Below are 27,261 nucleotides of genomic sequence, written 5' to 3' on the forward strand. Positions count from 1 at the left end.
AATTCAGATAAGTTTGTGATATTTTCATGTTTGACCAAATATTATAACTTTATGATGGTAAAAGCGATTTCAAACTCCTATTTAACTGTGAACAATATTTATCAATCAAATGCATGAACCTAGCAGATATGCCAAAATTCAAGTTGGTAAAAATTGTGTAAATGTCAACATTATTGTATTTTTACATGTTAAAATTTCAATTTTTGACTCTTGAAAAGTAGCAAGTGTCAGTAGAATATAAATTTTCTAATTTACGTTAAAAAAGATTTATTTTATACTATCAGTTAAATAATTTAACTTGTTGTAGTTCGAGTAACTTGCTATACTTACTATGGACAGATCTCTGAAGTTATCTTTTATAAAGATTTTTACACCCCTAGTGTTTAAAAGTCAAGCTCATTAGGGAAATGGGAGCGCGTTGATATATTTTTGTCTTCATATATGATGTCTAATTATTTATAGAACGGTTAATCAATGGCTCAAACTGGTGAAGACTAGTCTTCCTAATATAATGTTATATGGTGGAAATTAGTGAAAGAGACACGAATACGCCAACTTCCAACGAACATGACATTGAAATTGACAATAGGTTGTCGGTAAAACAAGTCAAAACAAAATAAAGAGATCAAATGCTATTAAAAAGTCAAAGGATTTGTAGGTTTTGGTGTAAACATTTGGAGCATGTAGGTTTGACATTATTGCACTTTTGATCTATCCTTATTAACAAATTCTAATGTCGATTGTGAAAGCATATTTAACTCTGAATAAATATGGAATAACTTACAAAAAGAAAGGATCAAAAGTGCACAATCTATCAAATTAGAATATACCACAAGAATCAAAAGCAGAATTTGTTGATATTTTAGGAACTTAAAAGCATAAAATTCTCATTTACTTTATATGTAGTGCAATCCTTGTGTTGCTTCTTAATCTTTCTTATGAGTTCCCATTTTTGTTACTTTTGTTATGTAATGTTCTTTCGTTTAACTTTGAGTTATGCAATCATTTTGAAATGAATTTCAAAGTTATATACACCATAAAGAAGTTTTGCCATTAAAACTGGAAGAACCCCATAGGGAAAGAAAATCATATGACATGAACAGGGCAATCATAGTTTTAACTGTACATTCTTTAATAGTCGAATAGGTGATACATTTTCAAATGCCTTTTTTTGTACACCACATGATGGTTCAAGGAAATGCAGAATTGGGGGTGGGGGTGGACACTGGCGTTGCATCTTCCTTCGTTCCTCAATGACGTGAAGAAAAAAAGGGTCATGCCAAAGCCTCAGCCATAAGTGAACGATGCTTCTGTTGCTGCTCATAAAGGTTGCGGAAGATGCTGTATTTGGCGTTGTGGTACTTCTTCACTTTCGCGTCTTTAGACGGATGGACAACCTGCCATCAAGCGCATGGAAACCATAAGGACAGTAAGGATCGATGAATCTTAAAGGAAATACGTTTTTCAAAGAGGTCGCGCCAGGTACAGTCCATAGTGGAAGATTAAGATAAAATTACCAGAATCTGGTTTGGCACAGTAAAAAAACGCAAAAGCATGTGCATGTTGCAAGAGGAAGAGAGAACGGATAATAAATAAATACTTCCGCCGTTTCAATGTAGGTGTTTTAGTTTGACTAGAAAAGAAATTAAAGAAAATAAGGGAGACTTTTGAATCTTGTGATCTTAACTAAAGATGTGTGTAATATAATAGAAAGGAGCATTCTTATTGAAACTGACTAAAAAAGAAAGTAAGACACTTAGATTGAAAAGGAGGGAGTAAATATTTTCAAATATAAAAAGGAAGGCAGCAACATGTTGGCTAAAGGTTCCTCTTCGTGTGAAACAAGAAGGTAATGTACAATAGTCACATACAGACCTGACCAGCTGCATTCATTGCCTTCATGGCCTCACGAACGGTAGGATATTTCTTTGAAGCAACAGCACCAAGAATAGCAGACCCCAACAGCACAGATTCATTTTCGCGAGGAAGAATGATAGGGTAACCTGCACAAGACATGATACAGCTTGGAATTGTTTAATATATCAAAAACACACAGAAAATTAGGATTATTCAGTACTGAGTTTGAAGGCTTCATGCAGATACTGAAAGATAAACAAATTGAAAGCTGTTCTAGACGAGGTCCAAGCAAGGATATTTATGCAAGCTTTGATTTTTTGTTCTGGTGTCAAAAACGAGCATATTAAGCAAAGCTTTGCTTTTTCTGGCGTCAACAAGGACGGAATGGCAGTGCGTTTTACAAGAATAGTTCAACTCTGTACGGTTACCAACAACAACATACCCAGTGAAATCCCACAATGTGGGGTGTGAGGAGGGAAGAGTGTACGCAGACCTTACCCCTCTACCTTGGAAGGTAGAGAGGCTATTACCGACAGACCCTCGGCTCAAGAGAAAACTTGACAACTCAGTACAGTTGACCAAAAAAAAAAAAAAAAAAAAGAAGAAGAATAGTTCAACTCTGGTTCACTTCTAAACCTTAAAAAAAATGCCAGTTAGCAGCTCCCAGGCCACTGGATAACTGAATAATATTTAAGCTTTGATTTAAATTTGATTCAACTGACTAACTGATTGGGAATGAAAATTTAATAATCTCTTGCAATGTATTTATGCAGAAAGTAAATGCATCCACAGCATGATATATTCATCCACTTCATGTAGATCACACAACTCATTGATAAACAGCATAAAAAGAGGGGGAGAAAGAGAGACCAATAATATCCGCATGCTCTTGAACAAATAGGTGATTCTTTGCAAGTCCACCACAGGCAAGTAGTGTGTCAATCTGGACATAAAGAAACAATACAAGGAAGAAGATCATTTCAAGCAATGCAGTGATATTCGTTCAGGTTTCAAAGTGAAAGGCACATACACTTCATGCTAAAAGCTTTCAGCATAACAAAAGCAATAAATAGAAGATCAAAGTGATCAATAACAAATAGATGGAAGTTCAACGTAGGTGTCTGGCACTGACATTTTCCACCAATTAGTCAGATGTAATTGAATATCATAATCAGAAAGAAAGAAATCTCATCAACCATCCGAGCAAATCATTAAAGCTCCTATGCAAAGACACTGCTATTAGACCAAGATTGTTATAAATCGGCTAGGTATCGACATGGCATATTGACATCACTACAGACAGATAACCGTGTGGTGACATTTCTTAAAGTCTTCCTTCATAGCTGCTGCTTTATTTATACATGAAAATTATCAGAAAGCATGAATCTGGAAATTTAGCGATTGCAACTGCTTTTAATCAGAATCTACATGAGCTATCAGAGTACAAAGTAAAAGTAATCCCAACTAAGAGAACAATAGCAATTCAATACATAATACTATCAGGAAATGAGTCCTCACCTTGTGTCCATTAGCATTGCAGTGCTCTACTATATGGCGGGTTCCATATGCAATGCCCTGTACTGTGGCAAGATAGAGAAGTGCTAGCTGCTTTTCACTAGTGTCCAGTGTCAAACCAGAAATCGTACCTTTTGACTTTGGGTCCGCAATAGGAGACCTGACAGAAAATTTGCATGTAATCTATAACGGATAGGCAATCGGGGTGAAAAGCTTATTAACCAATTCTACAGCACTATACCTGTTACCATGAAAATCTGGGAGAATATGAATATCATTAGTCAATGCAGCTATAAATGGTGACCCCTCATCTTGCTTCATTGATTCCAACATCTCATTTAACAAGTCAAATATTGAGATTCCTAGCAAAAGATAAACTTTAAGCTTTAAGCAGGAGAACACCACAAAAATGGGGAGAAAAAAAGCAAATTGCAAGGGAGTCTTTGACAAGGAGCACCAGAAATATTTCCATAAGTGCCACATCAAGGTCATCTTACTTCGAGATGCAGCACGATTTGCAAGATGAGGAGATGCGACGTGATTTTCAATTATATGGTCTAGCAGTGAACCAGTAGCACTCTGACCTCCTTCAGTGAGCCAGTACTCGGGCACCATTGCTGTAAATATTGCGAAGAACAAAATGACGGAACATCATTTGCTTGTAACAAAAGCAATAGGATATGCAGATAAAATATGGGAACCAATGTTTCGACCAAATGCAGAACCTAATATCTAACCATAAGCAATTCTTATACAGCTTTTAGCAATAACAATGTCAGTTCGACTATGCATATGCTGAACAACCCCTAAACCTTGATATTTTATCATTTTCATCATTTCTACAAAAACGGTATGAAGGAACAGGAGTACATTGCAATTGTAGGTGTACCTGACCAGAAAGGTCCCCAGACTCCAGGTATGAATAACTTTGTCCTGGATACTGCCATGTGGCATGTGGAAGTACCACATACGAGTACCATACGCCTACTTATAGCATCCTCATCATCTTTCAAACATGCAGTAACAATCCATCAATAAGTAAATCTAGCTGACAATATAAGCAAAGATATTCTGATCATTCAACATAATCCAGAAATTACTCAATGATAATAACCTATAGATTCAGAATTTGATGCAGGCACACTTTCCATTACACCCACACCACCAGCATGAGCATCTATCAGTGCAGTACCTACTGGTGTCCCCGCCATCAAACCCAATTCCTGAAACATAAAGCAGCACCTTAGTAAAGTAACTCAAGCATGAAGTAAGTAAGTGCGCTTATAACCGTAAAAAACCACAAATGCTTGCATCATTGGGGATGATTGTGTGCTTTTTTTCACTTTTGATAATAATCAAGAAGGAATCTGATTCTTGTAGATTCTTCACCTTTGCAGCATTCAGTGTTAAACCCGAACCCAATGCATGACCAGGGAATGCTACACTTCCCCCTGCACATTTTTATCATAAAATCATGATAAGAATAATTAATCAGTTCTTAAAATCAAAATTTCCACCATACGAACAACATAAATAAATATTGACCCTTCGAGACAATTTACCTAAAAAGTTCAAAAGATAGACAATTTTTGAAGTGGCAAATTTGTAAATTTTGATCCATAAATAAATTAGAAAACAGTAACAAACAAACACAAAAAGAGAAAGAAATTAATAAATGAAGGAAAAGGACGCGAAGCAGAAACTACCCCTGTTTGCCAAGAGGTACAGATCAGTAAATGCTGCTGGCAACCTAACATGAAATGATGCACATATTTTCCTCTTTTTATTTTGGTAAGACAAGACAAGTCCCCGCAACTAATCCCTCATACATGAGAGGTGATTGTATCTGTTTCCGAGATTCATTGCTCAATTTTCAAAGACACTTTCAACAGCCTCACATTGGAGCATGGCTTCAGATAAGATGCAGATTTTTTTTTTTTCAAGTCATAAATTTTGGTCATTTAGGTGAAGCTCCAAGAATTACCTATCTTAGCATGGTGCCCATCAATAAGATCACCTAAACCAATCTCCTCCCAGAATCCATCATCCCATCCACAAGCTTCCATACCGCGGGAATCTTTCTCATTTATCTGCTGCATGTGTGCATGGCCCAGATATGTCCATTTGCAGACAGTGGTGCATAGACTCCTCGTGTCATCTCCTGTTGCTCTAATAAGTTAACAGAATAGATGACATCGCCTCCTCCTGTTTAAAACTTCAAAGTTATAGTTCATGAGCTATTTCTTACTTGTATGTTAACCAATCACTTAGATCCATCCAGCGAAATGCCATCGACCAGGATTCTTGGAGATTTTCCTTCACCCACAAGAGCTGTAAAAACAATTTTCTATCAACAAGAGGTAGATAAAGTATAGCAAGATATGATGATCAAGGAAGTAATTAAGCAGAAACTTCAACTTTTCCGTTTTGACTTCCCACGGTAGAAAACAAGAAGCGTGAAGGTGTCAAGAGCATATCTCTTGGAATTTAACTGATCTCAGATAATATTGTCATTTGATAAACTACAACAACAACAACAACCCAGTGAAATCCCACATCGTGGGGTCTGGGGAGGGTAGAGTGTACGCAGACCTTACTCCTACCAAGGTAGGACGGCTGTTTCCGAAAGACCCTCGGCTCAATAAAAGCATAAAAAGAAGTCAGATAAGGTTAAGAGAATCAAAGCGATATGAAATGAAATAATGCAAACGACACAGATAACACAGAATAATCAAAGTACAGGAAATAACAGATAATAGCAGAAATCTGAGCAAAAGAAATTATATTGCGATAATGCGACTACTAATAAGAACGGAAAACGAGACTATCTACTAGCCTTCTACTCAAATTTAGGTCCTCCAAACCCTCCTATCTAAGGTCATGTCCTCGGTAAGCTGTAGTTGCGCCATGTCGTGTCTAATTACCTCTCCCCAATACTTCTTCGGTCTACCCCTACCTCATCTGAAACCATTCATGGCCAACTTCTCACACCTCCGCACTGGGGCATCTATGTCTCTCCTCTTCACATGCCCAAACCATCTCAATCTCGCTTCTCGCATCTTATCTTCCACCGAGGCCACCCCCACCTTATCCCGAATATGCTCAAACTAATGGCATAAAAAAAGAAAGCATGCATTTCCTAATGATGCAAGGAGCTTCCTTAAAGCCTAATGGGATGGAACATATCATAGATAACTGTGACGAGAAAACTCTGTAATATGATAAAATACGACTTCAATGAAAAGCTAAGAAACGCTATCTGTTAATTTGAACTAAATACAAAATGAACAGTCAAATGGGATGAGTCCAAGAAAATCTATAGTACTATGAGATTGTATCAATCTGTATATCTAACTCTTGTATTATTAAACATAACACAACTAGCAGAACTGTTAATTGTTACAACACCAAAAAGCTATGGAACCATGGCATCTTGTTGGTTTTACTTTTCATCCATGTCACCACTCTTAGTGTGAGGTTAAGTTTTTTTATTTTTCAACAACTCTTAGATGATAAGAATGCCGAGGGGGGTTTACCAGAAACAGAGTCTCCACCCAACCAAAGGTAGGGGTAAGGTCACTGTACACCCTACCCTCCTCAGACCCCACTTGTCGGATCACACTGGATGTGTTGTTTTTGTTGTTAGATGAAAAGCATTGTTCACTACACAACTGTGAGAAACAAGAGAAGAAATTTGGAGAATGCTTAGATGATATTTTTTAATTTTGGACTGACTTGACACTAAATTTTATCATTACTCCTCCTTATACTCAAGGTGGTAAAACCAACTTAAGTTCGTTATAATGAACAATCACCAAGCCTAAACCGGAACTTGCCAGAAGAATTGCCAATGGGTAAAATTCCCCTGCAACTGGAGCAGTCACTGAAAGACTCACAATCCCACCAGTACGGTCCAGCAAGAGACTAGAATATAAAACTAAGAAACAGAATGAAAATTCAAGCCAGGTGAACGGCGTGAATTAGAATCTGTCAAAATTGTAGAGGGTCTAATATTATGTGAAAGCAAGAGAAGATATTCTTGGATACATAGATGACTGCACGATGTAATATGAGAGGTGCGAAGTACCTTATTCACTTACTATATCTCTTCAATGTGGGACTAATTAATATTTGACTAAATTATCACTAACATTCTACTAACATTCTAATATTAGTAGTCGCATTATCGTAGTATAATTTCTTGTGCTCTGATTTATGCTATTATCTGTTATTTCCTGTGCTTTGATTATTCTATGTTATCTGTGTCGCTTGCGTTACTTCATTTCCATATCGCTTTGAATCTCTTAGCCTTATCTGACCTCTTTTTATGTTTTTATTGAGCCGAGGGTCTTTCGGAAACAGCCGGCCTACCTTGGTAGGAGTAAGGTCTGCGTACACTCTACCCTCCCCAGACCCCACGTTGTGGGACTTCACTGGGTTGTTGTTGTTGTTGTTGTTGTATTCTAGAAGAAGTATTGCCATAAAGGGTCACTTAAACTAACCAATAAATGGTATTTTAAAAAATCAAGAATCTCATTCACGAAAAAAGATCCGAGACATAAACAGCAGTCCTTCCTACTCGTATTGTACCTTTGGTGGTTCCATCTCAGGGGATACGCCTCCTCCACAATACTGTAGTACAGGTGAATTAGAGGCGTTGATCCTCTCAGCTTGTTTTACAGCTCTATGGTCCATCCACACTATGATGTTCCTCCTAGTATCACCACTCCATGAAACCGTGACAGGTTCACCCTCAGAATCAACAGCAACTGCATAGAGGAACCAATTCATCCATTTTATTTACTACCGCAATTCTGAATTTATATACTTCAATCAACACACTGGACAGATTCACCAAGATGAACTGCAGCAGTTAGTGACTACGTACCAAGAGAACAAGTCGCAGCAAATCCCAGTCCCTTAACTTCTTCCTTGGAAACGTTTCCGAGGGAACATGCTGTTTTTACAGCAGTGCAGACAGCTAACCAGATATCAGTCGAAGATTGCTGCATTCGACAAACCACATAAATGAAATCAGAAGCACAAAGAACTGAAAAGGAAGAAATCAAGCACTACTTCAGAAAAACAGAGTACGGTGTTCTCATTTCTACCTTTTAATTAACATCTTACTATCAAGTAACATATTATAATGTGACAAAACCACCAAAAATTGACTAAAAGAAATTGAGGGAAATCAACCATATAGACAAACAACATCAAGCAAGAACAAGGAATGTCCATTCTTAAAATAGTGATGGAAATCAACCATATAGACAAACAACATCAAGCAAGAACAAGCTATGTCCATTCTTAAAATAGTGATGTTCACTGATGTCTGACCTCAACACAGTCACCGTCTTTCCATATCTGTATTGGACTACTGGCAGAACCTAGAAGCTTCCCATCCTCATTAAAGAGACCTGCACTAGATTGTGATCTTAACATTAATTACATAAGACCAATCAGCATTGAAAATAGCAACAGAAACTTAACGTTTCAAAAGTGCTATTGTTAGTAGTTTGGCCAAGCTGCCAAAATCTGCTTATTTTAAAAAGAGTATCTTTTTTTCTTTTTTTGACAAAGTAATAAGTTTCAATTAAAGAAGGGCAAAAAACATGCACATATACAAGCAGTATACCAAAAGGTAGAAGACCTTACAAAAGACATGGTTTTCTCCAAAAGACATCCAACTTTCTACAGATAAAGGAACCTCGTGGGTGCACCAAAAATAAATAAGGGAATTTGAGGCTACTCCTCAAGTGTACATGATCATTCTCTAAGATCTCATATTCTTCTCTCTCCAAACAATCCACATGATTCTTCCACCATAACCAATATCAAAAGCCCCATAACACTAATCATAATCAGCTTCAACCGACCAATAATGAAAAACAAAGACCAAAAATAACAATCAAGACAAAAATCCCATGATTTTTTCACCATAACCAATCTCAATACCCCAGGAAAAAACCTATCACAATTAAGTCATACCAACAAGCATCAAACTTACATACTGCAAAATCCAAAATTCGAGAAAAAAATATGACTTTTTCACCATAACCGATCTCAAAACCCCTGAAAAACCAATCACAATTAAGTGATACAAACAAGCACCATATTCGCAATACTGCAAAGAATTTATTCAGAAAAAAAAAAAACACCTGCACGAGCACTGCCAGTACCAACACCCATACCATTAAGTCAACGTCAACACACACAACCATGAACTTTTAACCATAACCAACCTCTAAACCCCAAATTTACAATTAATTCATACCAACAAGCACCAAATTCACATACTGCAAGAACTCATTTAAAAAAAAAAAAAAAAAAAAAAAAAGAAGAAGAAGAAGAAGAAAAATCCACCTGCACGAGCACTGCCAGCAGGGGCGGACCCACGTGGTTTCAAGTGGATTCAATTGAACCCACTTCGTCCGGAAATTTACTGTTCATAGAAGGAAAAATATTACTAAATTTTGTATATAAAAGCAATTGAATCCACTTAGTACAAGCTTTGGGTCTGGAGCAATGGTCAAGTGGGTTCATACCACAGTGACAATGGGGGATCGATTCTCTTTTCTAACATTGCACAGGCTGTTTTTTGTTGTTTTTGGGTCAGTACTCCTAGGCATGGCAATTGGCCAACCATTTTACGGAAAGAAAACAAAACAATTGACCATTAGACCAACTATATTCAATTAATGCTAGTCAATTGCTAGCTAGTGAAATTTATTACTTTTATGTTGTCTTTCTTTATTCTATTTCATCTTTTATATTTTGATTTCTTACTCAAATTCAATAATAATATTCTAAAATCTATTTTAGTTCAAACAAAAATTAAACTTTTTATAAATGGAATTTTGGTACTCTGTTTCATAGTTTTTTGCTACAACATGCAACTATATTTGTTGAAACTATATATAGTTTGTAGTTTATTTTAATTTAGTTAATTTTTATATTATTTTTGTTTTGTTTAAAACATTTTAATATTGTTTTTCGTTCATAAATAACACTGATAATTATAAATGATTTTGTTAATTACATAGAGCTATTAATTTTTAAATTCTTGGTGAAGTAAATTTTTTAAATTAGATAGATCTGTTTAATAATAAATGTAAATATTTTTTGTGATTATTTTCAAAAAATATTTCTCAATTTTGTTAAATAAAAAAGAGTGGAGTTTAAAATAACTTTATTTTTATGTTACATTACTAACAAAAAAGAACAAATAAAAGACCAGCTGGTAAATCTAGCGTGTTATGCTTGATGTTGCTTACTTTATTAGTTATCACCATCGATCCTTATTCAGTAATTGAACCCGCTTGTATAAAATCCTGGGTCCGCCACTGACTGCCAGTATCAACATCCTCACCAATAAGGAAACAAAACAAAAAAACAACCATTAAGTCAACGTCAAGACAAAAAGCTACTATGATTTTTTCACTGTAACCAACCTCAAAACCCCAGAAAAAAAACAACCACCTATACAATTCATTCATACCAACAAGCACCATACTCACAATACTGCGAAATTCAGAAGAAAAAAAAAACTTTACAATTAATTCATACCAACAAGCGCCAAACCTACATACTGCAAAATCCAAATTCAAATTTTAAAAAAAGACCTTTCCACCATAACCAACCTCAAAACCCCATAAAAAAACAACTTTACAATTAATTCATAACAACAAGCACCATATTCACAATGCTCCAAGAATTCATTCAGAATAAAAAACAACCTGCTCAGCCACTCCCAGTACCAACATCACACCAATAAGGGAAGGTAAAACCAAAAAATAACCATTAAGTCAACATCAACACGACAACAGAAAAAACATGATTTTTTCACTATAACCAACCTCAAAATCCCAAAAAAGAAACTATCTTTACAACCATTCATACCAACAACTAACAAGCACCATATTGCAATACTGCAAAAGTTCATTCAGAAAGAAAAACACCTGCCAGTACCAACATCCACACCAATAAGGAAAAAATAAAACCAAAAATAACCATTAAGTCAACATCAACAACAAAAAAGTGAAAAAAAGCATGGTTTTTTCACCATAACCAATCTCAAAACCCCATAAAAAACCCAACTTTACAATTAATTCATCCAAACAAGCACCATATTCACAATACTGCAAAATTATTGAGTAGTAGTACAAACAAGCACCAAATTTACAATAACCATATCAAGTCAATGTCAACACAGAAAACCCATGATTTTTTCACTATAACCAACCTCAAAACTCAAAAAAAAAAAAAAAAAAAACAACTTTACAATTAATTCATACAAACAAGCACCATATTCACAATACTGCAAGAATTCAAAAAACACCTGCTACCCAACAAACACACCATTAAGTCAACATAAAAAAGTGGAAAAAAAAGCATGATTTTATTTCACCATAACCAATCTCAAAACCCCACAAAAAACCCAACTTTACAATTAATTCATACAAACAAGCACCATATCCATTCAAAACAAAAAAAAACAAAAAAGAAAACTCCACCTGCTCTTGCACTACCAGTACCAACATCAACACCAAGAAATACTGAACGAAGAGTTGTTGGAAGAAGGGTAGTTGTTGTCATTTCCACGTTAGATTTTGGAAATGAATTAAAACAGTAATATGAAGAGTTGTTGCCCTGTTGGTTTTCTAAAAGTACTGAGGTTGTACTTCTATCTGTCATCATGGATTTTCTAGAATCTATTTTCTTTTCTTTATAATCCATTTTTGTCCCTCCCCCCCCCCCCCCCCCCCCCCCTTTTTTTTTTTTTGGTGTATGTACTACTATTACAAAATAACTGTTTTTTTCAATGATGATGATGATGATGATGATGTGAAGAAGAAGAAGAACATGAGGATGAGGATGAGTATCTAAATTTTGATTATCTATTATTTTGCTATATAACTTAGTTAATATCATTAATATTTTTGTGTTTTTGTGCTTGTCTTAGTATAGTGCATGACAATAATACTCATCATCATCCTAAAAATAAATGAATGGTGTTTTATGAATGATAGAATGGTAATGTGTGGATGGGGTTGCATTTAGGGGAATGGACACAAATGTAGATAAAAAAAAGAATCTACTTAATTTGAAATATAGAATTAAAAGTTATCACTAGTGTAATAATCTAAAAAACAAAATTACTCTAAATGGAATATTTTGTGGAAGCGGCTATAAATTTTGTTAAAAGATATTAAGAAATTTGAGACGTGTGATGTTATCACTGTACGTTCAATAAATATCAAATTAGTGAAAACTCACGTGATTTATAAGTCGCATGTGTATGTTTTCACTCCTGTTGGTGATGCGATTATAGTAAATCGAATAAACCGATCTTGTTTCTGTAAGCTTCATTTGATCAATCATCAAATTATAACTGGAGCTTATGAAACTACTTATTGACAAAACTTTATTCTAAGCAGACAACTTGCTTCTATCACTAAAATAAAGCAATCATTTTTTTTCGTACTAATGCCAATAGTGTCTAAAGTCAATTTCTTTTCATCATTCGGAAAAGGCTCAAATATGCTATCCAATTATCAGAAATGACTCATTTATACACCTATCAATAGTTTGGCTCATTTCTGCCATCAAACTATCGAAAATGATTCATTTATGCCACTCATCAATAGTTTGACTCATTTATGCCATTGCCGTTACCAAAATCACTTATCCATGCCATTTTTCATTAACCCCGATTTTATAATACCGGATATAACACGTGACATCCAATTAGAGGTCTACATCATTTAATTAAACCATCCTAATTTTTAAATTCCAAATAAAAAAAATCGATCCATACACCTGACTCGACCCACCCACAACCATAATCTAGTTGGAAGCCACGTGTCATATATGGTATTGTAAAACCAGTGTTATTCAAAAATAGCATGAATGAGTTATTTTGGTAACAACGATGGCATAAATGAGCCAAATTATTGATGAGTGGCATAAATGAGTCATTTCGGATAGCTCGATGACATATATGAGCCAAACTATTGACGAATGGCATAAATGAGCTATTTTTAATAATTCGACGGCATATTTGAGCCTTTTCCGTTCAAAATACAGGTGAAGAATATAATATCCAAAGTTCCCATAATATAAAAAGCCAAATAATAAAACGAGAAAAAAGTCTTATACTGAAAAGATAGATGCATTTTCAAAATTTAGATTTTTTTACTAAAGTAAGCCATTATTTCAGCCAATTCACCAAAATAATATATTCTTTTGAAAATTTACAAAAGTAGAATAAACGTATTCCGCAGTAACGTATTATGCATTATTTTATTCAAAAAATTCAACGGGCAAAAAAGTTAAAGGTTAACGGTGTTAAAGGGTAATTCATTACTGTAGTAACGTTTTATGTTTAATACGTTACTGTGAGTAACGTTTTATGGTTTATTAATGGTTTCAATGTTCCATTGATTTGAGTGCTTTATTTTATCCTAGCTGATTTGAGTGCTTTATCTTATAGAGTATATATGATTCACTAAGGTCTCTTAGTCTACAACTTGATGGAAATCATTCTTAGCTGCCGTTTTGCTTTATACAAATTTAGTTCCAGCGAAGTGAATTGAGAGACCAAATTTAGCTGTTGTTTTGTTTCTAGAAGATGGAGTATTTTTCGTTAAGCAGTAGATATGAAAGATGGTTGTTTCTTAATTTTCATATATGAAAAGACTGTGATATATAAGCACTAATTACTAGTAGTTATTGTTGTAAACTTAAGACAATGTATCTTTAATTTCTTTTGGGTCTTAACTCTCTTGCACTTTAAAATGTATAAGAAAATGTTGAAAGGGAGAATTAACCAACTTCTGCTCATATAATTTCCCACTGCTGGTGTTGTTTTGAAATTGAAAAACTGCTACTTTATTTAGCTAATCAATACTTTTTTTTTTTATAAGGCTAATCAATATTTTTTAATCCTAATCAATTTTTTTTAAGGCTAATCAGTATCTTTTTGTAAGGCTAATCGATACCTTTTTTTAAGGGTAACCAATATTGTCGGTAAAGTTTTATAATTACATCAATCAGAAGGGTTAGTAATTTGAAGAATTCTTTGCAAGATTTAACTGCTTGTGCCTGGATTCTATAGAAACGTTACTGTCAGTTACGTTTTAGCCTGAAATTGTAACTCTGAGTTACGACTTTAAGATCAATCAACGTTAGATTTTGTATTCTTTAAAGTCGTTACTCACAATAACGTATTAACCATAAAACGTTACTCACAGTAACGAATTACCCTTTAACACCGTTAACATTTAACTTTTTTGCCCGTTGAATTTTTTGAATAAAATAATGTCTAATACGTTATTATGAAATGTATTATTTTAGTGAATTGGCTAAAATAATAGCTTATTTTGGTCAAAAGAGTCTAAAATTTGGGAGCCGCTGTATCGCTGTGACCACTGGACCTTAGACCTTCGCCCACCTGCGCACTTAGAAAAAAAACTAATGATTACTTTTAGTACCTTAATTAGTAATCATTTCAATTTTTATCGTTATGATATAAAATACATTTAATTTTTAATTAATTAAAACTTACACTTTGGATATTATAGTAAAATAATTTAATTATTATATATTTCCAACATAAAATAAAAAAATCACATACTTAAGCATCATAAGAACTAAAATAGGAATTTATCCGTGACAGACCAACAATGCTATTAGAAGGACTTATTTGGTTATGAGAATCTTTCATTTTTTCCCCATTTTTTTTTCCACTTCCAATACATTCAAACAATCAAATATTATTTATAAACTATAACCAAACACAAATTCAACTTTAACGCCAACTTCAAAATTATAAATAAAGTGAAAAATATTTTGATTTTTGTGGTCAAACACAAACGCCTACTTAAACTTTTTTTGAAAAGTGCTTTTTAAAAAGTACTTTATGTGAAAAACATTTTATGTTTGACCAATTAATTTTAAAAAACACTTTTGAGTAGTAATTAACGTTTGACTAAGCTTTTAAAAAGTGTTTTTAAGTGTATTTTTCTCAAAAGTGCTTTTGAGGAAAAATTAATTTTTTAGCTTCTAAAAAACTACTTCTGCTACTACTCAAAAATATTTATTTTTTCCCAAAAATTTAACCAAACACTGTATTTTTTTTTTTTAAAAAGCACTTCAAAAAAAAAAAAATTACAAGGCCAAAGAGGATGTAAGTTTGACACTAAAAAAGCGAAGATAACAAAATAGAAAAAAAAAGAAAGAAGAAAGAATAAGGATGTAAATTGGTGCTGTCCATTTTAATAGCATCTGTCTGTTCTGTCCAATTTGGCACACCAAAAGCAAAGCCACCATCTTCAGCCGCCTCTTTCGGTTGTCTCCTTTCATCGGAGAACAATTAAACGATGACTTATGCGAAATTTAGATAACGATATGTAATTTAAAGCAATATGAAAATGAAAATAATAAAATTCACAGCAGTCTAAAAAAATGAGCACAAGCTATTCAGACATAATAATTAGAGAAAAGAGTCAAAAATATTTCTCTATTTTGGACAAAGAGCTAAACATATATTTTTTCCGTCTCATAATAAGTATCACCTCAACCAAAATCATACATATTAAACAATCAATAATACAATATAAATTTTTTATTAAATTACCCTTATATAATAAAAATAAATTACTTTTATCTTTTTATTAGAGTATACACAAGAAATAAACCTTTCGACATTAAAAATCCAATAATACCAATTATTATGTAATTTTTTTAATCATCATTTAGATGTTAATTTATTATCTAAAGGGTGTCTAAGGCTAGAATTGAAAAAAAACTAATCAATATATGCCTTAATTTTCTAATATGACACTTATTATGGAATAAAAAATTCATTAAAGTGATAGAATGAAGGGAGTAATTCGTATTTGCTATTGTATTTTTGATCCAAATTCATATATCATCACAAAGTAGAGGGGTAATTTTACCTTTTGCCTAATAATTAAACAAACAGAATAAAGAACAAAAAAAAAAAAAAAAAAAAAAAGAAGGAAGGAAGGATCAAAATTGGTAGTCCATTTTAATAGCATCTGTGTGTCTGCCCCAAAAGCCAGCCACCATCTTCAGCCGTTTTCTCCTTCCATCGGAGAAGTCATGACTTACGCTACTCACGTTCTTCGTCACTCCAATAAGGTGCCAAAATCATTCAGATGATTGTTCTGATCCCTCATTCTGCCGCTTTTTTTCTCCATCGAAATACACTTGTTATGATTTTGTATGAGATTTATGAATCGGAGTTTAAATTTTAATATTTAGAAAATTACGTTTTTCTTCATCGAAATAGATTTGTTATGATTTTGTATGAGATTTAGGAATCGGAGCGTAAATTTTGCTTGCAATTGACCTATGAATTACTTCATTTTAAAGTGAATATTTAGAAAATTATGTTTTTCTTCATCGAAATAGATTTGTTATGATTTTGTATGAGATTTATGAATCGGAGTTTAAATTTTGCTTGCAATTGAGCTATGAATTAGTTCATTTTAAAGTGAATATTTAGAAAATTACGTTTTTCTTCATCGAAATAGATTTGTTATTATTTTGTATGAGATTTAGGAATTGGAGCGTAAATTTTGCTTCCAATTGACCTATGAATTACTTCATTTTTATGTATTGATGTTAGGATGAATGAAACGCGTTATTTTAAAGTGAATATTTAGAAAATTACGTTTTTCTTCATCGAAATAGATTTGTTATTATTTTGTATGAGATTTAGGAATAGGAGCTTAAATTTTGCTTGCAGTTGAGCTATGAATTACTGAACTTGGATTTATATCGATGTTAGGTCGAATTAAACGCGTTTTAAAGTGAATATTTAGAAAATTACGTTTTTCTCCATCGAAACAGATTTGTTATTATTTTGTATGAGATTTAGGAATCGGAGCTTAAATTTTGATTGCAGTTGAACTATGAAATTAGCGAGTCGCTGCGATTCATATTGATGTTAGGTCATTTTAAAGTCAATATTTAAACAATTGCTTTTTTCTTCATTGAAAATAGACTTGTTATTGGTCATGTTTGATTAGCTATGAGATTTATGCTTGTAGTTGAGCTATGAATTAGTGTTACTTTTTATGAATTTGGAGTCGCTGCGATTCATTTGATGTTAGGTCGAATAAAACACTTTTTTTTTTTTTTGAGATGGCAACAAACCGAATGAAACGCATTTTAAAGTCAATATACTTTTATCTTCATCGAAATAGACTTGTTACTAGTCATGTCTGATTTTGCATGAGATTTGGGAATCAGAGCTTAAACTTTTGTGCTTGCAAGTGAGCTATGAATAAGGGTCCGTTTGGCCATGAAAATTGTGAAATTTGGAAAAAGTAGTTTTTGTTTTCAAAGTAAAAAAATGGTATTTTAGAAATTGGAGTTGTTTTTGAATTTTAGTAAAAAGTAAAAACAACTTTTTGGTGTTTATTTTAATGCCAAACATGATTTCCAGATTATATTTTAATGCCTTCCTTTCTAGGTAATAAGTATTCCATCTCCTTCCCTCGCGGTGTTAAAAAAGGATAAAAGAAAAGAAAAGAAAAGAAAAGAAAGGGATCATTTTCTTTCCTCGCGGTGTTAAAAGAGGATAAAAGAAAAGAAAGGGACATACTTTAATTTATATACTTACGATGTAGCAAATTCAGGTCATTTCTTTTAAATGCCATTCGCCTAATCTAAGTCATGTATCTGGTCCTTCACTTGGAACATCCAAGTGTGAGTTGACTTATGCCAGAACCTGTTAATCTCATTTTTTCTGTTTCCCTTGCTCTCAAATTATTTGCAGATCAGAAATTCTTCAAACTTAATACGGCATGACTCTGCTATTCTTGTCCGCTGGTTCAGTAATGGCACGAGGCCTTCTATGGAGAAGGGAGATGGTAAAGTAGTAGATTTAATTATTGTTGTTATGAATTAATTAGTCACATTATCAGATGTTTGTCATTATGAACATGTCCATGAAGAATATCTAATGGTTACTTCTTTTTCTTGTTATTGGCTCTTGCGTTGGCTGTAATTGCCTAATTGGTGATATCTTCATTTTTTTGTATTGTATTATTCAAATATGTGTGGCTTTTACAGATATTTTAAGGTGCCAGTCTGGTCTCATATCAGGAGAGAGACACAACATTCCGAAGTCCTTCAATAGATGCAACTCAGCTTCAGCGCTATCCAACAACAGTTGTAGAGCTGCATCCCCCACGGTTGTGACTAAACCTCTATTTTTTTTTACCCTCCTTTTATAGCTTTATTCCTGTTGAATTTTGAGCAGTAATGTTTACATCAAATTATCTTTTTTTTTTGGATGAAGTAAGTGGTACGTTTACATCAAATTATCTTAACGTGCTTCTAACTGTAGATGTCATTTGGAAATGCTCTTAGAACTGCAATTGCTCCATGCGCTTCCACCGGGAGCATGTCTTTCATGAGAGGGTCTTCAGGGTTTGTTCTCTGGCTTCCTACCGCTTCTAAATATTTCTAAAAATAACTCTTGATCATTCTCTTGAAAGCGATTCTGATTCGTCTTCTTTGTGTCAGATCACAAGTGCCTTCAAGGAGGGGTTTCTCCACTGCTTCAGGTACTTGTTTTTTAGTGTCACTTTGGCATTTGGCTATTTAATTAGAAAATCTGTTGTCAGGGCATCCGCCAAAATGCTCATAAACCATTCTTTATTTTAAAGAGCATTTACCTAGTAGTCGCTGGTAGCCCGGTGCACTAAGCTCCCGCTATGCGTGGGGTCCGGCCCGGAGGGGGAACCGTCAATTTTGGAATCAAATTAATCTGGAACCTTCTCTGTTTCAGATCTTCCTCCACACCAAGAGATTGGTATGCCCTCTCTTTCACCTACAATGACAGAGGTATATAGCTTCTCTCACTTAAGCTCCTCTGAGTATCGTTATTTCTTTACACTTTTGTTTGTCTTAGCGCCTCAGCTTTTCCAAACTTGTGATGCAGGGAAATATTGCCAGATGGCTAAAGAAAGAGGGTGATAAAGTTTCTCCTGGTGAAGTGCTCTGTGAAGTGGAAACAGTAGGATCATCTTTTAGCTGCTGTTGTCAATATATTGTTAAGGGAGTTTTCTCCCCTATGTGTCTTAACTTCTGGATTCTGTTATTTATGCTACTCATTCAATCCCCATAGGATAAAGCAACAGTGGAGATGGAGTGCATGGAAGAGGGATATCTAGCTAAGATTCTTCGCGAAGACGGAGCAAGCAATATCAAAGTTGGAGAGGTATTGATGCTTAAACCAATTGATTGAGACTACCAATTGGGACTGTTGTATCTTGGTGTTAGATAATTTAGACTTTAAGCCATGTGGTATAAGTGACTCGCTGTTACCTGTATTATTGAGGGACTCATGATTATCTGTATTGTTGAATTTTGCGTTTGTTGGTTCAGGACTTTCACTGTGTATGTAACATCTCTACATGCTTATAGATCTGCATCTTTATAGTTGATGTATCACACAGCACATTCCATCACAAAGCTTAATGCTAGGTCTTTCTGGTTCCTACATTTGATTTATATTCTAGTTGGTACTTTGTTTCTAGGCTGGCCCTTTGGTGGTGAACCTTTTATGTTTTAGCTAATAGCTGAATAATGAAGCTGACAATTCCCCTATTTGCATCACAGCTCTGTCACAATAGGCTCCTAATCTCATATAATTGACCTATCAGAAATAACTTTCCCCTGTGAATCTCATTGTCCCTTGAGCTACATGCCAACAAAAGCTACATCATTGTGAGAATTAATTTCAAAAGAATTGATGAATGTTGGAAATTCTGTAGGTGATTGCTATTACCGTTGAAGAGGAAGGTGATATTGCAAAATTTAAAGATTACCAGCCTTCAACATCAGATGCTACGCCTTCACCGAAAGAGCCTGCTTCTCCACCTCCTCCCAAAGAAGAGGTTGCCGAGAAGCCTGTCACCCCATCAGAGCCAAAAGTTTCTAAACCTAGTGCGCCTCCAGCAGATCGCATTTTTGCTAGTCCGCTGGCCAGGAAAATAGCAGAAGATCACAATGTACTTATTTTCTTAAGTTAAATTTGATTTGAAAATATGATTCACATTTACATGGTTTAGCCTTGATGTTAATTCTGCATTCATATGAACATGAGCAGATATCTCTCTCAAACATCAAAGGAACAGGTCCCGAGGGACGTATTGTGAAAGCTGATATTGAAGATTATCTTGGTAACCTTCTTCCTAGTCTGCATATATACTTATATGCTAGTTGATGTTATTATTGGTTTTATTTCACTGAACTTGTCTCCTTTTTTCTCTTATGGAAGGAAAGATTTTCTTTAAAATTATTTGTGTAGTCGTAGAAGAATCAATAATCTTTTTTTCCCTTGATAATGTAGCTTCTCGAGGAAAGGAAGCCCCTGCAGCAGCTCCCAAGGCTGACACGTCTCTTGATTACACAGATATTCCTGTTTCACAGATAAGAAAGGTACTATTTACACCTCTAGGAGGGGATGCATCCTCATGTCCTAGAATTAGCCAAAATTGAGATGCTTGTCCTTGTTATCTCCAATTCACCCCTTGTATTAAGTGTTAGCTCTACTTTTTGTTTACTCACTTCTTTTACAAGCACAGGGTTTTGTCGTAGTTATACCAGTTTTGGTGTAATCTGTGCAGGTGACAGCTTCTAGGTTGCTGTTGTCAAAGCAAACCATTCCCCATTACTATTTGAGTGTTGATACATGCGTCGACAAACTCATGGAGTGAGTATTACTTTCATTGTCCAACATCAATTTTATTTTATTTTTGTTATTTATCTTGCCTGCTGCTTGGACTGCAGATTGAGGAGCCAGCTCAATTCATTGCAAGAGGCTTCAGGAGGAAAGAAGTTATCTGTTAATGATCTTGTAATAAAGGTATGAAATACTCCATTTAGATTCACTGTGCCACCTGACAAGGAAAAAGGAAAAGAAAGCAATGGTCTTGTTGTCTCGTCTCAATGAGACAGTTCCAGCCTTCTTCCTGTATTTCGTGGAGGGTCCAGAAAAGAGAGAAAAAGTCTTGTCCAAAAAACGAGGGAGAGAGAGAGTGACTATGCATGGACCTTTAAGTCAAAATTGGAGCCTGGATCTCGTAGATATATCTCACAAGAAATCTGAGTAACTCTTAACTTGATTTTAAGTGCTGCATCTTGTCAAAAAACAGTTACTCTGTCTATATATGACGTTTAGAACTATTGGGAAATCGAACAATTTTTCTTGGCTACATTTTTCTGGATAGTTTATTTTCTTTTGATAGGCAAAGAAGTTACAACTTTCAGTAGTGCTTTTAAGTATAGTTACTAAATATGTAGAATTCACACTCATCTGAATTAATCATGTGTGAATGTGTTAGGTCTTTTGACCACTGTTTTGACATCATTCTTTTTGGAATGGAAGAAGTACATGATACGGATTATATAAGAGATATTGTCATCTGTTACTTATGGTGACCTGGGTAACTTCATTTCAGGCTACTGCTTTGGCTCTTCGAAAAGTTCCTCAGGCCAACAGTTCATGGACCAATGAGTACATTCGCCAGTAAGTGGAATATATGAAGTGAGAAGATTTCTATAGTTGAAATTGGCAATGTTTATTAATAGTGCATTGTTTCTTGCAAACACAGGTATCACAACATAAATATCGGTGTAGCAGTGCAGACGGATAATGGACTTTATGTTCCAGTCGTCAAGGTTTGTTCTCAACCCTATCTAGTGCTTATATGTCACGACCCGACCCGAGGGCCATGACGGACACCCGGTGCTAACCCACCCGGGCAACTCTTATCGTACATACGTATTCACATCCAGGTGGACCACATAACTTACTCATAATTTACATACTTTAACAGTGCTAATCTCGTTGGGCAACAATACATTTATATCATCATTAACAACTATGCTATGTCCATATACATAAGCCGATGAGGCCATCAAAAGGATGTACAAAATATAAGCCGACAAGGCTAAAGACATCTAATCCTACGCAACTGTCTACGAGCCTCTAAGAAGAGTAGGTAACATCATATAGGCGGGACAAGACCCCGCCGTGCCCATGTATGTACACAAAAGAATAATACCAAAAGCTGTAGCTCTGGATGAAATGGAGTCTCTCTATGTAGTCCCTGAATACGGAAGCTATGGCTCAAGCCTGTCTCCCTGGCCACCTGCGGGCATGACGCGGCGTCCACAAACAAAAGGACGTCAGTACGAATAATGTACTGAGTATGTAAAGCATAATCAACATCATAGTATGAGCATAAGAGACAACATAAGAATAGCATAAGATGGGAGAATCAGGAGATAGTAAAGCCATCATCATACTTACTTACTTGTCTTTCATAGGGACCTTCCATCTCTAATGCGCTCACTCATTCATATACATAGATATTTCTATATATTCGCATTCGTATTCATACTCGTATCCGTACTATACCCGACCATGAAGGTTCGGTGTTTCACATACCCGGTCATGATGAGGCTCGGTGTTTATACATACCTGGCCCTACCAAGGCTCAGTGGTGTTCGTACCCAACTGCAGTGGTGTGCGCGCGAGAGGTATCATACCCGACTGTATAAGCTCGGTGACACATAATAGTCATACATACTTAGACACGCATACATAAGGGCCCATAAGTATCATCGACATCACTATCATTACTGCTTTTGTTACGTCTATCCTTGGAGGATCAATTATCATATAAAGGATGCCATGGAATCATGAAAGTATCGAAGATCATGAGCTTTAGTAGCTTTGGAGATAGAATCATTTGGAGGACATTATAGAACTCATGAAAGAATATATACATATATAGCCAAGGAACCATGCCTTATTGAAAGAAGGGTTAGCCTTACATACCTTCTTGTCTTCTTAACTATCTAACGCTCACCGTGGGAGCTTGAACAATCTACATTTAGAAGGATTCGTACCATGGTTAAGCCTTAATGATACTCTTAAATTCAAACTAGAATAATTCATAGTCTAATGAAAATTGGGCAGCATTTCCCCTATTTCGTCAAGTTCCATCATATTACTAAACAACTCCCAACAACCACAATAGCATTCACAATACACTCATAGTATCATAATCAAGTAATCACATTACACTAAGCCTTTAAAATTCATTCTCATATTCAACCTATACTAGCAACTTTATACCAACCTTTGCACATTTCATATAACGCTTCTTCATCACCATTATTACCTTCCATAACATGAGTATATCCATATCATACTAAGAATCATGATTCAATATATATTACTATTCATAAATATCATAAAAGCTACATTTAGACTTCATTTTCTACCTTCTCCTTCCACCCAAGTTTTGCTACAACCAAACATTCTCAACAACATGAAATAAGCATGGAAACTAACCTCTTCATCCCATAGAAACAAGCTTTGGAGCATCTATCAACTTTGGGCAAAACCCTAGCTACAATGCCCAAGTTTTCTTGTAGTCTACAAACCCTGAGAAACCTTCTAATGTAGGAACACTTTGATCCTTGCCTCTTGATCTTTGTTTTCTTTTGGATTTGAGTGGAATGTGCTTAGAGAAGGGTTTTGAGCTCTCAATACATGTAGAAGATGAAAAATGAAATAAAAAAACCCAAGGCATCTATTTATACAAAACTTGAAAATCTGCCCGACGGATACTATACGGACACTTATACGGTCCGTATAACATTGTACGGTCCGTATAAGTGGCCGTGGTTCACCACCATGAAAATCATCTCCCTGCTGGGAGTTATACGGACCCCTTATACGGACCGTATAAAGTTATATGGACCGTATAAGTGGTCGTATAACTCCACTTCCTTGAAATGGTTTCCGTCGTTTCGTTTGATCTCCAATCCTTATGGAACCTTCTTAACACTTGTATAATACTTCATTAACCATACAATAGGCTCTGTAGCAGCCCTTCAAGACATCACCACATAAACATTAGCTCAATCATAGTGGAACCTTTCCGAACACGACTTACATTTCGCTCTCTTCAACAAACTAAACTTCACATATTCATATAACTTCGAAATCTTATTGTATGCACCTCAAGCTATCTAATCCTTCGCTTAACCCCATAGGGATTTCATAATCACCTTAAGCTCACATTAGCCTATCCACAAGGCAACACATACGGAATTCCGAGGTGTAACATTATAATAATTGGATGTTCCTTGATTCTTACTACCAGTTATATTTCATCTTGGAAAATCTGTGTTGTTGGCAGGACGCTGATAAGAAAGGGTTATCCACTATTTCCGAAGAAGTGAAGAACTTAGCCGAGAAGGCAAAAGGGAACAGCTTAAAACCACAGGATTATGAGGTGTGCATTGCAGTTAAATATCTTCTTTTCCTTAGTTGGACAAAAGTATATTTTATTTATTTCACTTGTTTCTTATTTCGCAGGGAGGGACATTCACCGTCACCAATTTGGGAGGGCCTTTTGGCATTAAACAGTTCTGTGCCATCATTAACCCTCCACAATCGGCCATCCTAGCTGTTGGATCTGGTAAGTTAGCATCTCATTGAATTGTTTTGTTTCAGCAGTGATATCGTGTGCTCATCATCGCTGCTTCTTAAACAGCTGAGAGAAGGGTGGTTCCAGGATCGGGCCAAGACCAGTATCAGTTTTCCAGTATGATGTCTGTAACACTGAGCTGTGATCACCGGGTGATTGATGGTGAGTGACTTGATTGGCTTATTTAGATAGTTGGTTCTTCATATCCACCTCTTTTAGAAACAACTCACGCTTAACCTTTAATAATTTCCTTTTGTCCAGGCGCAATTGGTGCAGAATGGCTCAAAGCATTCAAAGGCTACATAGAGAGTCCAGAATCAATGTTACTGTAGATTGATACTTCCTTTTTTTTTTTTTTTGGTCGATCCTTTGAATTCTTCACGTTTTCCTCAACAAATGGGATGTACTTGGATGTATGATAAAATGGGATTTCACGTGCCATGGCCTGATCTTATTGCTTGATATAAGCATCTTTATTTGGGAAAGTGGCTGAACAACTTGGGAATAAGAGGCTGCAAGGCTATGTACCATTCATTTAGGCTTTTCGTTCGCGCAGAGTAAACGTCAGTTTTTTGCTCGAGATCATTGAGTTGATAATCTGAATCTGTCTGAAGTAGATGGAATACTTGTTGTAAATTCATCTTTTTTTAATAAGATTCACTAATCTGCAAGTTTTGAGATGCTTCAACACGAGGTTGTTGCTTGAATCCATGATTATCTTCGTGATTAACATATGACAGTTGTCTGTTTGTTTCAATGTAGTTTGTCAGAGCTAAGAGTTGCACAATGATCGCACTGAACCTTGTTAAGAAATAAAGTTGCGCCTTGACAAATTACGGCTTTGGTCGTGATGATAAGCGCATGATCCTAACATGCATAACACAATTTGTGTCTTAAAGCTTGTTTTATTTCCCTTCACTCTTTTACTAATGAAATCAAAGACATACAAATTTTATTCCCCTTCAATCTTTGCCATACTAATGGAAGTAAAGACAAACAACAACAACAATAAGCAAATTTAGTGCGTCGGAACTTATATTGCTCAGACTATTCGAAATAGTTGCAACACACGTTGGACCCTCTATTAATGCACTAATTTGATCTGACAAGCACTCGTCGGTATCTTTAAAGAGTCTGAGCAGTGCGCAATGAAGGAATTGAGCTCTAGTTGAGAAACACCTCCTCCATATCTTGATTGCCAAACTTCTCTACTCAACTTTTCAGCTCTGCTTCTCTTATCTCCTCCCCTTCTTTAGACACCATCAATCTGTTTACAACTTTCTCAATAGTTGATGAGTTTACCAATTCCATTTGTTGTGCTTGTTCTGTCTCTTGAATGCCAACTTCTAAAATATCAATTATTAGTGTAGCATTCCATGGTTGCTTAGAGTGCATAGGCCAAGCTAATATACAGACTCCCATTGTAATACTTTCCATGCATGAATTCCATCCACCAATTGAATAGCCTTATTTTCTAACATGTGACACAAAATTTGATACAAGGGGAAGTTCCTCTTGACATTGGAAAATTGAAGTCTTTTGAAGGTATAGATCTTTCAAGCAAAAAACTTTCCTGTACAAGTACATTTGGGAACCTCAGAAGCCTGAGTTATCTTTCATCGTCAAACAACTCGTTTCGGAGTGAAATTTCATTTGGCAGTTTGTTAAGCTTGGAATTCTTGGATTTGCCTTCAAATGAGTTATCAGGAAACATCTCAAAGTCCTTAGAAAAAACTTCAATACCTTAAAGAAATCAATCTCTTACAACCATTAGAAGATGAAAATACCTACTAGTGGTGTGCTTTCAAAATCTTCACCTCAATCTTTTGTTGGAAACGGAGGTTTGTGCGGGAAACCTATATCAGAAGTTTCTTAATGTGCTACAAATTATGCACCGAAACGATCAAAATCTAGGAAACGTGTGCTAGTAGTTGTCATTCTTGTAATTGCATCATTTTCCCTCACATTTGTTGTTCTATTCATCTGGATCAAGCGAAGAACAAGAAGAACGATGAAAATTCAAGACCATGAAGAGGTAACAGAAATCACAACACACCAATTGCTTTCATACCGTGAGCTTCAACAAGCAACATATAGTTTCAGTGTATCCAACATGATTGGCTTAGGAGGTTCTGGTTCTGTTTACAAGGGAATATAGGCTAATGGAACTACGGTCGTGATAAAGGTACTAAATCTTCAAAATGAAGAGGGATGCAAGAGGTTTGATACTGAATGTGAAGTGCTGAGAAGCATTAAGCATGGGAATCTTGTGAAGGTGATCACGACATGTTCCAATCGATACCTAAGAGCCATCATTCCCGAGTATATGACATAT

At 35.2% G+C, this 27,261-nt stretch overlaps 2 protein-coding genes across 5 annotated transcripts; one reads left to right on the forward strand and one right to left on the reverse strand.

Moving 5' to 3' along the window:
* Positions 1-1,091: 1,091 nt before the first annotated feature.
* LOC132602812 (uncharacterized) lies at positions 1,092-12,135 on the reverse strand. Of its 3 annotated transcripts, none has more exons than XM_060315591.1 (15): positions 11,889-12,135; positions 8,713-8,792; positions 8,261-8,378; positions 7,963-8,141; positions 5,621-5,703; positions 5,357-5,541; positions 4,762-4,823; positions 4,487-4,595; positions 4,262-4,378; positions 3,870-3,989; positions 3,614-3,734; positions 3,376-3,532; positions 2,728-2,800; positions 1,876-2,003; positions 1,092-1,397 (listed from the first exon to the last, which is right to left on the reverse strand). In XM_060315591.1, exons 1-15 carry the CDS (start codon positions 12,109-12,111, stop codon positions 1,275-1,277), a joined length of 1,878 nt encoding a protein of 625 aa, XP_060171574.1. In that variant the 5' UTR covers positions 12,112-12,135; the 3' UTR covers positions 1,092-1,274. The 3 variants fall into 3 exon arrangements, with proteins under 3 accessions (XP_060171574.1, XP_060171576.1, XP_060171575.1); XM_060315593.1 differs by lacking the exon at positions 11,889-12,135 and adding an exon at positions 9,739-9,883; XM_060315592.1 differs by lacking the exon at positions 11,889-12,135 and adding an exon at positions 9,534-9,662.
* Positions 12,136-16,355: 4,220 nt separating this feature from the next.
* LOC132602813 (dihydrolipoyllysine-residue acetyltransferase component 2 of pyruvate dehydrogenase complex, mitochondrial-like) lies at positions 16,356-25,614 on the forward strand. Of its 2 annotated transcripts, none has more exons than XM_060315595.1 (19): positions 16,356-16,539; positions 18,185-18,278; positions 18,514-18,602; positions 18,758-18,840; positions 18,937-18,977; positions 19,202-19,257; positions 19,355-19,429; positions 19,541-19,633; positions 20,190-20,426; positions 20,525-20,597; positions 20,768-20,856; positions 21,045-21,130; positions 21,208-21,283; positions 21,879-21,946; positions 22,032-22,098; positions 24,636-24,731; positions 24,815-24,917; positions 24,993-25,088; positions 25,188-25,614. In XM_060315595.1, exons 1-19 carry the CDS (start codon positions 16,501-16,503, stop codon positions 25,256-25,258), a joined length of 1,632 nt encoding a protein of 543 aa, XP_060171578.1. In that variant the 5' UTR covers positions 16,356-16,500; the 3' UTR covers positions 25,259-25,614. The 2 variants fall into 2 exon arrangements, with proteins under 2 accessions (XP_060171578.1, XP_060171577.1); XM_060315594.1 differs by having other exon boundaries at positions 16,357-16,539; positions 18,481-18,602.
* Positions 25,615-27,261: the final 1,647 nt, after the last annotated feature.

This window comes from Lycium barbarum, chromosome 7, assembly GCF_019175385.1.
Source record: "Lycium barbarum isolate Lr01 chromosome 7, ASM1917538v2, whole genome shotgun sequence".
NCBI lineage: Eukaryota > Viridiplantae > Streptophyta > Magnoliopsida > Solanales > Solanaceae > Lycium > Lycium barbarum.